At 44.3% G+C, this 13,664-nt stretch overlaps 1 protein-coding gene across 1 annotated transcript; it reads left to right on the top strand.

Annotated features, from left to right (window-relative positions):
* Positions 1–6,325: 6,325 nt before the first annotated feature.
* LOC107300436 (R-spondin-4-like) lies at positions 6,326–13,352 on the top strand (the record flags this gene model as incomplete). Its single annotated transcript, XM_015829765.1, has 4 exons — positions 6,326–6,514; positions 8,542–8,685; positions 10,053–10,238; positions 13,267–13,352. Coding segments are annotated over 4 exons (605 nt in total), but the record flags the coding sequence as incomplete, so codon positions are not given.
* Between the last annotated feature and the right edge of the window lie 312 nt (positions 13,353–13,664).

The following is a 13,664-nucleotide window of genomic DNA, read 5'->3' as shown; positions in this document are numbered from 1 at the left end:
GATAGGATAGGATAGGATAGGAAAGGAAAGGAAAGGAAAGGAAAGGAAGGAGATGAGAAAGGAAAGGAAAAGAAATGGAGAGAAAGGGAAGAAAAGGAAAGGAAATGGAGAGAAAAGAAAGAGAAGGGGAAGGAGAGGAGAATGGAAAGGAAAGGGAAGGAAAGGAAGGAATAAAAATCATTACAGTGAAATCTCTATTTAACAGACCCTCCTATAGGACTTTACGTGTGTCAGACTGTCTGTCTCAACATCTGCCTGGAATAACAGACAAGTCCATTAAAACTGAAATAATCCAGACAAGAAATTATCCTTACATTAATTTTGCTTTAATTTCACGGCATCCATGGTAGCTCATATTATTTGCACGGTAATGTCAATGCACATGTGAAGTTAACAGCTTGACATCCTTTTGCACTTAATGGACATTATGGACAGGCCCTTCCCATACTTGGTAAGACCACATTTGGAATCCTGCGTCCAGTTGTAGTCACTACAATATGAGAAAAGATGTTGAGACTCTAGAAAGGGTGCAGAGAAGAGCCACAAAGATGATTTGGGGGCTGGAGGATAAAACATGCAATGAGGTTTGTGAGAATTGTGTATTGTCTAGTGAAAATTAGGGCTAGGGGTGACAGGATAGCAGTGTTCCAATTTCTCAGGGGCTGCCCCAAAGAAGAGGGAGTCAAGCTCTTCTCCAAAGCGCCTGAAGGCAGGACAAGAAGCAACGGATGGAAACTCATCAAGGAGAGAAGCAACCTGGAACTAAGGAGGAATTTCCTGAACAATTCATCAGCGGAAAAGCTGGCTTCCAGAAATTGTGGGTGAAAAGATTGGACGTCCGTTTGCCTGGGACGATGTAAGCTCTGCTGCTTGAGCAGAGGGCTGGACTAGAAGATCTCCGAGGTCCCTTCCAACTCTGTTATTCTGTTATTCTGTAAAGTTGTTGCTGGAAGCTGTGCAGCAAAAGCCGTGATCACATAGCATTCTTCATGACATCGCCACGACACTGTTACAATGTACAGATTGTACCAGATGTCCATGCCTCATCGTCACCAGCAGATGTGCAGCAGATGTGGTTCCCACCCTCCTGGAATACCAGCTGAATTGTCTTGTAACTAGAATAACAGAGTTGGAAGGATCCTTGGAGGTCTTCTAGTCCAGCCNCTGGATGTATGAATGCAAATATTGGGGGGTTTCTAGCGTTCCCTGGGAATGTTGGGTCACTGCAGGAAAGAGAGCAAGACTGTTTTAAGATGGGACATTAGCGAAGCCATTAGAATATTAGAATAGAATAGAGCTGGAAGGGACCTTGGAGGTCTTCTAGTCCAGCCCCCTGCTCAAGCAGGAGAACCTATACCATCTCGGACAGGTGAGTGTCTAGTCTCTTCTTAAAAACCTCCAGTGATGGAGCGCCCACGATTTCTGGTGGCAAGATGTTCCACTGGTTGATTGTCTTCACTGTCAGGAAGTTTCTCCTTAATTCCAGGTTGCTTCTCTCCTTGATTAGTTTCCATCCGTTGCTTCTCGTCCTTCCCTCTGGTGCTTTGGAGAACAACTTGACCCCCTCTTCTTTGGGGCAGCCCCTCAGATACTGGAACGCTGCTATCAAGTCTCCCCTATTTCTTCTTTTCTTTAGACTAGCCAAACCCAAGTCCCGCGGCCATTCTTTGTATGTTTTAGCCTCCAGGCCTTTGATTATCTTAGCTGAACTTTTTCCAAACTCTCAATGTCTTCTTTGTGATAGGGTGACCAACATTGGCTGCAGTATTCCAGGTGTGGCCTTATTAGAGCCTTTGTAAAGCCACATCTGGGCTTGATCGGTTGAGCCTTGAGCATCCATGCATCAACAGCTGATATAGCTGGACTTCTGTGGCCTGTTTTTTGTGGGTTAGTTAGAACATCGACTCATCGGTCTGGAAGGGACCTTGGAGGTCATCTAGTCCAACCCCCTGCTCAGGCAGGAAACCCTATACCATTTCAGACAAAGGCTGTCCAGTTTCTTCTTAAAAACTTCCAGTGTTGGAGCATTCACCGCTTCTGGAGGCAGGGTGTTCCACTGGTTAATTGTTCTCATTGTCAGGAAGTTTCTCCTTAGTTCTAGGTTGCTTCTCTCCTTGATTACTTTCCGTCTGTTACTTCTTGTCCTGCCTTCAGGTGTTTTAGAGAACAGATTTTTTTTAAAAGAAGAGACTGAACAACCGTTTGTCTAAAATGGTATAGGGGCGCCTGTTTGGGCAGGGAGTTGGACTAGAAGACCTCCAAGGTCCCTTCCAATTCTATTATCCTGTTATTCTATATGTACACACCCTACTGAATTCCATTGGTGCAATTTTGGAAAACACCTGGAATCCGGCATCCAGTTTTGGTCACCATGATGTAAAAAAGATGTTGACAATCTAGAAAGAGGGCAGAGAAGAGCAACAAAGATGATCAGGGGACTGGAGGCTAAAACATATAAGGAACGGTTGCTGGAATTGGGTCTGTCTAGTTTAATGAAGAGAAGGACGAGGGGGGACAGGATAGCAATCTTCCAGTATCTCAGGGGCTGCCCCAAAGAAGAGGGAGTCAAGCTCTTCTCCAAAGCCCCTGAAGGCAGAACAAGAAGCAACGGATGGAAACTAATCAAGGAGAGAAGCAACCTGGAACTAAGGAGAAACTTCCTGACAGTTAGAACAATTAATCAGTGGAACAACCTGCCTCCAGAAGCTGTGAATGCTCCAACACGAGGTTTTAAAGAAGAGACTGGACAGCCATTTGTCTGAAATGATATAGGGTCTCCTGCCTGAGCAGAGGGCTGGACTAGAAGACCTCCAAGGTCCCTTCCAGCTCTATTCTGATTGGTGGGGGAAAACCCCACAGAGGCTGCAAAGATGACTCACAAAGAGCAGACCAATCCAAGAATTATTTACCCATTAGTAAAACCTTGAAAGGCTGACTTGATGTAACCCAGTAGCAATTTAAGCAACTCGAATGTACGGTTTGCCAGAGACAATGTTTGTTGAGACATCGGTTCAAGGGCTGCAAAATTGACCTTTATTATTATTATTATTATTATTATTATTATTATTATTATTATTATTATTATTATTATTATTATTATTATTATTATTATTATTATTATTATTTTTAACCACCCCGTGAGGGCGAAAGCTTCAGGCACCAAAAAGTCTTGGAGTAATAGGCAGGGAGTGAAAAACCGTTCGCTTTTCTAATTGGCCGAGGATCCTGTTGATTGCACTTTGGTTAAAATCTGGTTTAAACAACTCGGAGGAAGCTAATTGTGAACATGGGCTATTTACTTTTGAACAGACAAAATGTAATACGAAGTGGCGCCTTGTCACCTTATCGTACCCCCTCCTTTTCATATTAAACCATCCCCCCCCGGTTTTCCATGGGGTGGTTCTAGGGAAAACACCCCATTGTTCAATTAGGACAGTGGGTTTTGCAAAGAATTAGCCGTATTTCGGTTTTCCAAGGAAACGTGCCAAGGTTATTCCTTTGAATTCCCCCTGCAAAATAGATTGTACTCAGCTGGGCAGCAAGGAAAGATGGGACCTCAAAATCCGGGACGGCATTCCAGAGAGGTGGGTGGACTTCGATTCCCAGAATTCCCCAGCCAGCCTTAGCAACTATAAGATGTGTGGACTTCAAGTCCCAGAATTCCCTGGGGGGGGTTTAGCAACTGTGGGGACTTCAACTCCCAGAATTCACCAATCAGCCTTAGCAAATGTAAGATGTGTGGACTTCAACTCCCAGAATTCCTCAGGGAATCTTAGCAACGGTGGGGACTTCAACTCCCAGAATTCCTCACTTAGCCTTAGCAACTATAAGATGTGTGGACTTCAACTCCCAGAATTCACCAGTCAGCCTTAGCGAATGTAAGATGTGTGGACTTCAACTCCCAGAATCCCTCAGGGAATCTTAGCAACGGTGGGGACTTCAACTCCCAGAATTCCTCACTTAGCCTTAGCAACTATAAGATGTGTGGACTTCAACTCCCAGAATTCACCAGTCAGCCTTAGCGAATGTAAGATGTGTGGACTTCAACTCCCAGAATCCCTCAGGGAATCTTAGCAACAGTAGGGACTTCAACTCCCAGAATTCCTCACTTAGCCTTAGCAACTATAAGATGTGTGGACTTCAACTCCCAGAATTCCCCAGTCAGCATGCTGGGAAATGAAGTCCACCCATCTTCAAGTTGCCAGACTGAAAGACACTGTTGTAAATCAGTATTTCTCAAACTTGGCAACTTCAGATGGGGGGGGGGACTTCAACTCCCAGAATTCTCCAGCCAGCTCTAGGAGCGGTAGTCCGTCCATTTTAAAGTTGCCAACATTGGGGGGGGGGGAAACAAACAAACACCCGGATCTAAATATATTTTTTCCCCATTTCTTGTGGGCCGTCTCTGATCAGGTCTGCATCTTCGGTAGACCGTTTTGTTCCAAATAAATATCTCCACCCCAAGTTAAAAAAAATAAAAATAGAGATCGGGCAAAAAAAAAAAACCCCAACAGAATTTTCTGCATGGTGCAATAAGGGGGCCGGCTTTTAATTTGGCTCCCGATACCTGCGGCCTCTTAGCCTTAATCTCTGGGTCACCAAATCTCCACAGCTGCCAGAAAGCCGTGGAAATCTGGGTTTTTTTAAAATGGGTTCCACATATGCACCGCACATTATTTTTCCTTCTGTCTAATTTCTCTGCCTAATGTTGCATATATCAAAAAGAAGACGCCTGGAAAATGTGTAATTGCTGTCATGCAATTCTTCTTTTTCTTCTTGTGTTTTGTGGTGTTTTTTTTTTGCAATTTACATATTTTATTTTTCCTAGACAACAAAGGTGCACCCGTTTCTTTTTCTCTGTCCCGCTTTTCGGATGGATATTCTTTATATACAACTCAAGGCTAAAATATATATATATATATGCCGGTAGTCCTCGGCTTAGGACCACGATTGTAAGCAACAGTGTGTGTGTGTGTGTGTGTGTGTGTGTGTGTCTGTGTGTGTCTGTGTGGGGAGGGTGTCCATTGTAACTTCGAACGGCCCTTGAGCAACCGAAAAAAGTGACCCATGACCGTTTTTCACACTTAACGACCGTTGCAGCAGCATCACACACACACCCCGAGGGTCACGTGATCAGAATTAAGGCGCTCGGCAACCAAGTTGTATTTATGACGGTTGTGGCATCCCTCGGAGGTCACGTGACCCCCTTTTGACAAGCAATGGGGAACCCAGAGTCACTTAAGAACTGTGTGTGTTACTAACTTAACCACCTCAGTGATTTACTTAGAAGCCAGGGCAAGAAAAGTTGCAAAATGGGGCAAAAATCACTTAACATCTAAAGATGTTGAGACTCTAGAAAGAGAGCAGAGAAGAGCAACAAAGATGATCAGGGGACTGGAGGCTAAAGCATATAAGGAACGGTTGCTGGAATTGGGTATGTCTAGTTTAAGGAAGAGAAGGACGAGGGGCGACATGATAGCAGAGTTTCAATATCTCAAGGGCTGCCCCAAAGAAGAGGGAGTCAAGCTATTCTCCAAAGCGCCTGAAGGCAGGACAAGAAGCAACGGATGGAAACTCATCAAGGAGAGAAGCAACCTAGAACTAAGGAGAAACTTACTGACAGTTAGAACAATTAACCTGTGGAACAACCTGCCTCCAGAAGTGGTGAATGCTCCAACACTGGAAGTTTTTAAGAAGAAACTGGACAGCCATTTATCCGAAATGGTATAGGGTTTCCTGCCTGAGCAGGGGGTTGGACTAGATGACCTCCAGGGTCCCTTCCAGCTCCTATTCTATTCTATTCTATTCTATTCTATTCTATTATTTTCAAAGCACTAGAGGCAGTGGTGGGATTCAGCCAGTTCGCACCACTTCGGCAGAACCGGTAGCTAATTTTTTGTTGCCCAGGTCCAGAATGGACTTCTGGAAGCGGCATCCACGCACAGAGAACCGGTTGTTCACATATTTGAATCCCATCACTGACCAGACGGCAGGACAAGAAAAAACGGATGGAAACTTATCAAGGAGAGAAGCAACCTAGAACTAAGGAGAAACTTCCTGGCCGTGAGAACAATTAACCAGTGGAACTCCCTGCCTCCAGAAGTTGTGAATGCTCAAGCACTGGAAGTTTTTAAGAAGAGATTGGACCGCGATTTGTCTGAAATAGTATAGGGCTTCCTGCCTGAGCAGGGGTGGTGGTGGACTAGATGACCTTCTAACTCTGTCATTCTGTAAATTATTCTGTAGAAACCCCAAAGGTCGGGGGCCTCCTGACTTGAAGACCTGCAAGGTCCCTTCCAACTCTCTTCTTCTCTTCTTCTTTCAGTGAGTGCCGCCATGTTCGAGAACTGCACAGGTTGTGTGATGTGCTCCGAAGACAACGGCTGCGTCTCTTGCCAGCAGCGTCTCTTCCTGCTCATCTGGAGGGACGGGATCCGACAGTACGGGGCCTGTGTCCACGCCTGCCCGCTGGGCTACTTCGGGGTGCGAGGCCAGGAAGTCAACCGATGCATCAGTAACTATCCAGGGTGTGAAAAAACCAATTCTTGGAGGAGTCAGTAGCGTGTTAGCAAGATAAAAACATAGAAGGAAGGCGGGCAATTTGGGGCAACCTCAGGATCCTGAGCAGGGGGTTGGACTAGATGACCTCCAAAGTCCAACTTTATTATTATTATTATTATTATTATTATTATTATTATTATTATTATTATTATTATTATTATTATATGTCTTTCTGTTTTTTCTTTTTTAACATTTTTTTTAAAAAACTTTATGCAAAAAATTATAATAGAAACTTCAAAAAAAATTACCAAGAAAAAACAAAACTAGACAATATTTGAAAAAGAGGTGCATTAAAAGAAAAGAAAAGAAACACATATACCAGGGGTAGGCAACCTTGGCTCTTTTATGACTCATGGACTTCAACTCCCAGAATTCCTGAGCCATAATGGGGGAACTCTGGCCCCCTCATGACTCCTGGACTTCAACTCCCAGAATTCCTGAGCCAGCATGGGGGAACTATGGCCCCCTCATGACTGGTGGACTTCAACTCCCAGAATTCCTGAGCCAGCATGGGGGAACTATGGCCCCCTCATGACTGGTGGACTTCAACTCCCAGAATTCCTGAGCCAGCATGGGGAAACTATGGCCCCTCATGACTGGTGGACTTCAACTCCCAGAATTTCTGAGCCAGCATGGCTCAGCTTGGAAACCTCTCCCTTTCCCCTCAGCATGGCTGGCTCAGGAATTCTGGGAGTTGAAGTCCACGAGTCATAAAAGAGCCAAGGTGGCCTACCCCTGACATATACCGATAAGAAAAAATAACCTTTATTGTCACTTTTGATCCCTGCCGAATCCTGAATGGATCAGAGATAATGATGATTGTGGCTTGGGGTAGATAAGAAGCCATTGCAGGCTTTCTGCGTTTTAAATACAATAACAGACTGTTAACAGAGGGTTTTGAAGATTCATTCTACTCTTGAATTGCCTATTAACTCCTTTAAAAAAGAAAAAGAAATATGCAGCTTTATCAGAATTTCTGATATTTTTTCCCATTAAGATAATATTTCTTTCTTGAGGGTAGTAGCGGTAGAAGGGTACAGAAGTATCTTAAAGTTTTCTAATTATGAATTATGAATAACTAGGTAACATCAGTGCTAGAAGGGAGTGGGGTGTGTAGGGGGGAGGAGGAGGAGGAGGAGGAGGAGGAGGAGGAGGAGGAGGAGGAGGAGGAGGAGGAGGAGAAGAAGAACTGTGGTGTCATTGGTGTTCTCTGAGCTGGGTTGTTTTCTTGCAGACATTTCATTACCCAACTAGGTAACATCATCAGTGCTAGAAGGGAGGAGGAGGAGGAGGACGACGACGACGACGACAATTGTGGGGTCCTGGGTCCTGATAGGGCAGCCACCAGTCTATAAACCAAGAGTAAATGCCCCCTTCCTACTACCGCTGATGATATTACCTAGTTGGGTCATGAAACGTCTGCAATAAAACCACCCAGCTCAGATAGCACACCAAGGACCCCACAACCAGCATTTACTTTTGGTTTTCAGGAAAACTGGCCTATAGCTTAAGTGACCACTGCTTAACCACCGCAGTCATATTGATAATTCAATATGACTTATTTTTATTTATTTATTTGTATTTTTATATGTATTTATTTGTATTTTTACAAATAATTCAAGGCAGCAGACATATCCGATAGGTCTTCCTCCTCCTGTTTTCCCCACCACAACAATCCTGTGAGGTGGGTTGGGCTGAGAGAGAGGGTTGGTGATTGGCCCAAAGTCACCCAGCTGGCTTTCATGCCTAAGGTGGGACTAGAACTCACCGTCTCCTGGTGATTGGCCCAAAGTCAGCAAGCCGGCTTTCATTACTAAGGTGGGACTAGAACTCTCCATCTCCTGGTGATTGGCTCAAAGTCAGCCAGCTGGCTTTCATGTCTAAGACAGGACTAGAACTCACCGTCTCCTGGGGATTGGCCCAAAGTCAGCCCACCGGCTTAAAGGCGGCTTTTTCTAACGCGCCACCTCTATGTTCTAGAATGCCGGTCACCCAGCTGCGAGAGCTGTTTCAGCAAAGACTTTTGCATGAAATGTCAAGAGAGCTTCTACCTGCACAAAGGGAAGTGCTTAAACACCTGTCCTCCTGACACCATGGCCTGGCACAGCACCCGGGAATGCCAAGGTAAGCCCCCTCCCTCGTCTGCAACTAAACCCCCCAGCCCAGAGAGAATGGGATAGGACAGGACAGGACAGGACAGGACAGGACAGAGTAGGATAGGATAGGATAGGATAGGATAGGATAGGATAGGATAGGATAGGATAGGATAGGATAGGATAGGATAGGATAGAAGCGATAGACTAGACTAGACTAGACTAGACTAGAATAGAATAGAATAGAATAGAAAATGGAATAGAATAGAAAGTGGAATAGAATAGAAAATGGAATAGAAAATGGAATAGAATAGAAAATGGAATAGAAAATGGAATAGAAATACAGAATAGAAATACAGAATAGAAAATAGAATAGAAATACAGAATAGAATAGAATAGAATAGAATAGAATAGAATAGAATAGAATAGAAATATGGAATAGAATAAGAGAAGAGAGATTGTAGAAGAGAAGAGAAGAGAAGAGAAGAGACAGATTGTAGAATAGTATAGAATAGAATAGAATAACTAGAATAGAACAGAACAGAACAGAACAGAAAGAACAGAACAGAACAGAACAGAATAGAATACAATAGAAAATGGAATAGAATAGAAAATGGAATAGAAAATGGAATAAAAAATGGAATAGAAAATGGAATAGAAATACAGAATAGAAAACAGAATAGAATAAATAGAATAGAATAGAAATATGGAATAGAATAGAAATATGGAATAGAATAGAATAGAAATATGGAATAGAATAGAAATATGGAATAGAATAAGAGAAGAGAGATTGTAGAAGAGAAGAGAAGAGAAGAGAAGAGAAGAGAAGAGAAGAGAAGAGAAGAGAAGAGAAGAGAAGAGAAGAGAAGAGAAGAGACAGATTGTAGAATAGGATAGAATAGAATAGAATAGAATAGAATAACTAGAATAGAACAGAACAGAACAGAACAGAAAGAACAGAACAGAACAGAACAGAACAGAATAGAATAGAATAGAATAGAAAATGGAATAGAATAGAAAATGGAATAGAAAATGGAATAAAAAATGGAATAGAAAATGGAATAGAAATACAGAATAGAAATACAGAATAGAAAATAGAATAGAATAAATAGAATAGAATAGAATAGAAATATGGAATAGAATAGAATAGAAAATGGAATAGAATAGAAAATGGAATAGAATAGAAAATGGAATAGAATAGAATAGAAAATGGAATAGAATAGAAAATGGAATAGAATAGAAGCTGGAAGGGACCTTGGAGGTCTTCTAGTCCAGCCCCCCCCCCCCCCGCTCAAGCAGGAGAACGTCTACCATCTCAGACAGGTGACTGTCTCGTCTCTTCTTAAAAGCTTCTAGTCCTGATGGTGTCTCCATATCCTCTCCCTTCCCCCCTGCCAGAAAACTGCGAGGCAGCCCCCTGGGGCAGCTGGAGCCCCTGCACCAAACAAGGGCGGATGTGCGGGTACAAGTGGGGTTCGGAGATCCGAGTCCGGGAGACTCTCCAGAGTGGCAAGGAGAACGTGGCCCTGTGTCCGGCACTGTCCGAGTCCCGGAAGTGTCGGATGAAGAGACACTGTCCTGGAGGTAAGATCTGGAGGGTGGAATCCCACCCCGGGCTGTCCTTGTCCAGCCTCACCAGGTAGGTCAGATGGGAAACGTAGCCAGATAAGCGAAGCCTACAGGGAGTCCTCGACGTACGACCACAATAGACCCCCCCAAAAAATTTCTGTTGCTCAGTGAGACATTTGTCTCTGCCCCATTTTACGACCTCGTTTGCCATAATTGTTAAGTGAATCCTCGCAGTTGTTAAGTTGGTAACACGGTCGTTAAGCGAATCTGGCTTCCCTGTTAAGCGAATCTGGCTTCCCCGTTGACTTGGCTTGACCAAAGGTCACAAAAGGGGGTCATGTGACCCCGGGACGCTGCGACCGTCATAAATACGAGTCAGTTGCCAGGTAACTGGATTTTGATCATGTGACCCTGGGGCAGAGTAGGCAGCCTTGGCTCTTTTATGACTGGTGGACTTCAACTCCCAGAATTCCTCAGCCAGCCATGCTGAGGGGAAAGGGAGAGGATTCCAAGCTGAGCCATGCTGGCTCAAGAATTCTGGGCGTTGAAGTCCACCAGTCATAAAGGGGCCATAGTTCTCCCATGCTGGCTCAGGAATTCTGGGAGTTGAAGTCCAGGAGTCATGAGGGGGCCATAGTTCCCCCATGCTGGCTGAGGAATTCTGGGAGTTGAAGTCCACGAGTCATGAGGGGGCCATAGTTCCNTGGCTCAGGAATTCTGGGAGTTGAAGTCCACGAGTCATGAGGGGGCCATAGTTCCATGTTGGCTCAGGAATTCTGGGAGTTGAAGTCCACGAGTCATGAGGGGGCCATAGTTCCATGTTGGCTCAGGAATTCTGGGAGTTAAAGTCCACGAGTCATGAGGGGTGCCATAGTTCCCCCCCATGCTGGCTCAGGAATTCTGGGAGTTGAAGTCCACAAGCCACGAGGGGGCCATAGTTCCATGTTGGCTCAGGAATTCTGGGAGTTGAAGTCCACAAGTCATGAAAGGGCCATAGTTCCCCCATGCTGGCTCAGGAATTCTGGGAGTTAAAGTCCACAAGTCATAAAAGAGCCAAGGTTGCCTACCCCTGCCCTGGGGGATGCTGCAATGGTCGTAAGTGTGGAAAACGGTCATAAGTCACTTTTTTCAGTGCTGTTTGTAACTTCGAACGGTCGCTAAATGAACTGTGGAAAGTATAGGTAGTCCTTGATTGACGACTACAAAATTTCTGTTGCTAAGTGAGACATTTCTTGAGTTTCGCCCCATTTCGTGACCTTTCTTGCCACAGTGGTTAAGCGAATCTCTGCCCTTGTTAAGTTAGTGACATGGTTGTTAAGCGAAACAGGCTTCCCCCATTGACTTTCCTTGTCAGAAGGTCGCAGAAGGGGATCACGTGACCCCGGAGACGCCGCAACCCATCACAAAGATGAACCTGTGTGCCAAATTTTGATCACGTGATCTTGGGGATGCTAAAAGGGTCACCAGTGTGAAAAACAGTCACAAGTCACTTTTTTGAGGGCAGTTGTAAGTTTGAATGGTCACTAAATGGAACTGTTGTAATTAGGGGACTCCCTGTATCTTTATTGCAAAGCCCACCTTAAGGGAATCTTGCAAATTTGAAGGTACAAATCTCTCACCAATAGGTAGGTAGGTAGGTAGGTAGGTAGAGAGAGAGACAGATAGAGAGACAGAGAGAGATAATAAATGATAGATAGATAGATAGATAGATAGATAGATAGATAGATAGATAGATAGATAGATAGATAGATAGATAGATAGATAGATAGATAAAGAGAGAGAGCCAGACAGACAGACAGACAGACAGACAGACAGACAGACAGACAGACAGACAGACAGACAGACAGAGAAAGATAATAGATGATAGATAGGTAGATAGAGAGAGAGAGACAGACAGAGACAGAGACAGACAGGCAGAGAGGCAGACAGACATAGACAGACATAGAGACAGAGAGAGGTAATAGATGATAGATAGGTAGAGAGAGAGAGAAAGAGAGAGAGAGAGAGAGAGACAGGCAGACAGGCATACAGACATAGACAGACATAGACACAGAGCGATAATAGATGATAGATAGGTAGATAGATAGAGAGAGGGAAAGAGACAGACAGACAGACAGACAGGCAGGCAGGGAGGCAGGCAGGCATACAGACAGACAGACATAAAGACAGAGAGAGATAATAGATGATAGGTAGATAGAGAGAGAGAGACAGACAGAGACAGAGACAGACAGGCAGAGAGGCAGACAGACATAGACAGATAGACAGAGAGAGATAATAGATGATAGGTAGAGAGAGAGAGAAAGAGAGAGAGAGAGAGACAGGCAGACAGGCAGACATAGACAGACAGAGATAATAGATGATAGATAGGGAGAGAGAGAGAGAGAGACAGAGAGAGAGAGAGAGAGAGAGAGAGAGAGAGAGAGAGACAGACAGACAGACAGGCAGGCAGACAGGCAGGCATACAGACATAGAGACAGAGAGAGATAATGGATGATAGATAGGTAGATATATATGTTTTCTGAGGTTTTCGCGGGTGTTTGTATGTAGGTCTTTGGATATTCGGGTTTTACGCGGGAGAAAACCCGAATATCCAAAGACCTACGTAGATATATATATATAGAGAGAGAGACAGACAGACAGACAGACAGAGACAGACATAGAGACAGAGAGATAATAGGTGATAGAGAGATAGAGACAGACAGACAGACAGATAGAGATAGTTTCAGAAGCTGTCAAGCTTGTTTTGCAAATTTTGCTATAGTTGGGCAAATTTTCACCTCCGAAGCTTCTCTCGCTGGCTGCCCTTACAATATTCTGGAGCAAAAAAACAAAAACCAATCACCAGTGGGCTGGTGATGAAAAGAGAGTTGAAACCAGATGTGCGGAGTGGTGTTTTTTTTTTGTTTTGTTTTTTGTTGTTGTTCTATTTGGTGGGGGAAAAAAATGTTTTGCTTGCTAATGACACACCGGGTTCTCCTGGCCAAAAATGTCACGCCTCAGGACGAAGTAGCCTGACTCCGCTCCTTCGTTTGTTGTCTTGCAGAGAGGAATGAAAACAAGAGGAGAAGCAAGGAGGAACGGAAGCCGAGGAAGAAGAAGAAGAAAATAGATGCCTTCAAGGTCACCTAATGAGCTTCAGACTGAGTGGCTTTGTCCTGGAGGAAGTCAGGACCCAATGAAGTCCATCAGGGAGCTCCATCGTTGGCCCAAAAATATATATATTAGGATGGTTTCTATCTCTGCCCTTCTGCCTTTCCAAGTTCCTCCTCTTCAGCTCCTCGGTTCTCCTCCAGGTTTCTCCACCTTGATGGTTGGTGGTGCCTCTTGACCATCTCTCCAGCATGGTTGGAGAACAGAAGATTGGAGATCGAGTCCATGCACATTCTTTCCATGTTGGTGTCTGAAAAATCTTCTCCCTTCCTTCCTCTCCATCCATCCATC

This window comes from Protobothrops mucrosquamatus, unplaced genomic scaffold, assembly GCF_001527695.2.
Source record: "Protobothrops mucrosquamatus isolate PMUCROS unplaced genomic scaffold, P.Mucros_1.0 scaffold7064, whole genome shotgun sequence".
In the NCBI taxonomy this organism is placed as follows: domain Eukaryota; kingdom Metazoa; phylum Chordata; class Lepidosauria; order Squamata; family Viperidae; genus Protobothrops; species Protobothrops mucrosquamatus.
This window is presented reverse-complemented; position numbering and strand designations above follow the sequence as displayed.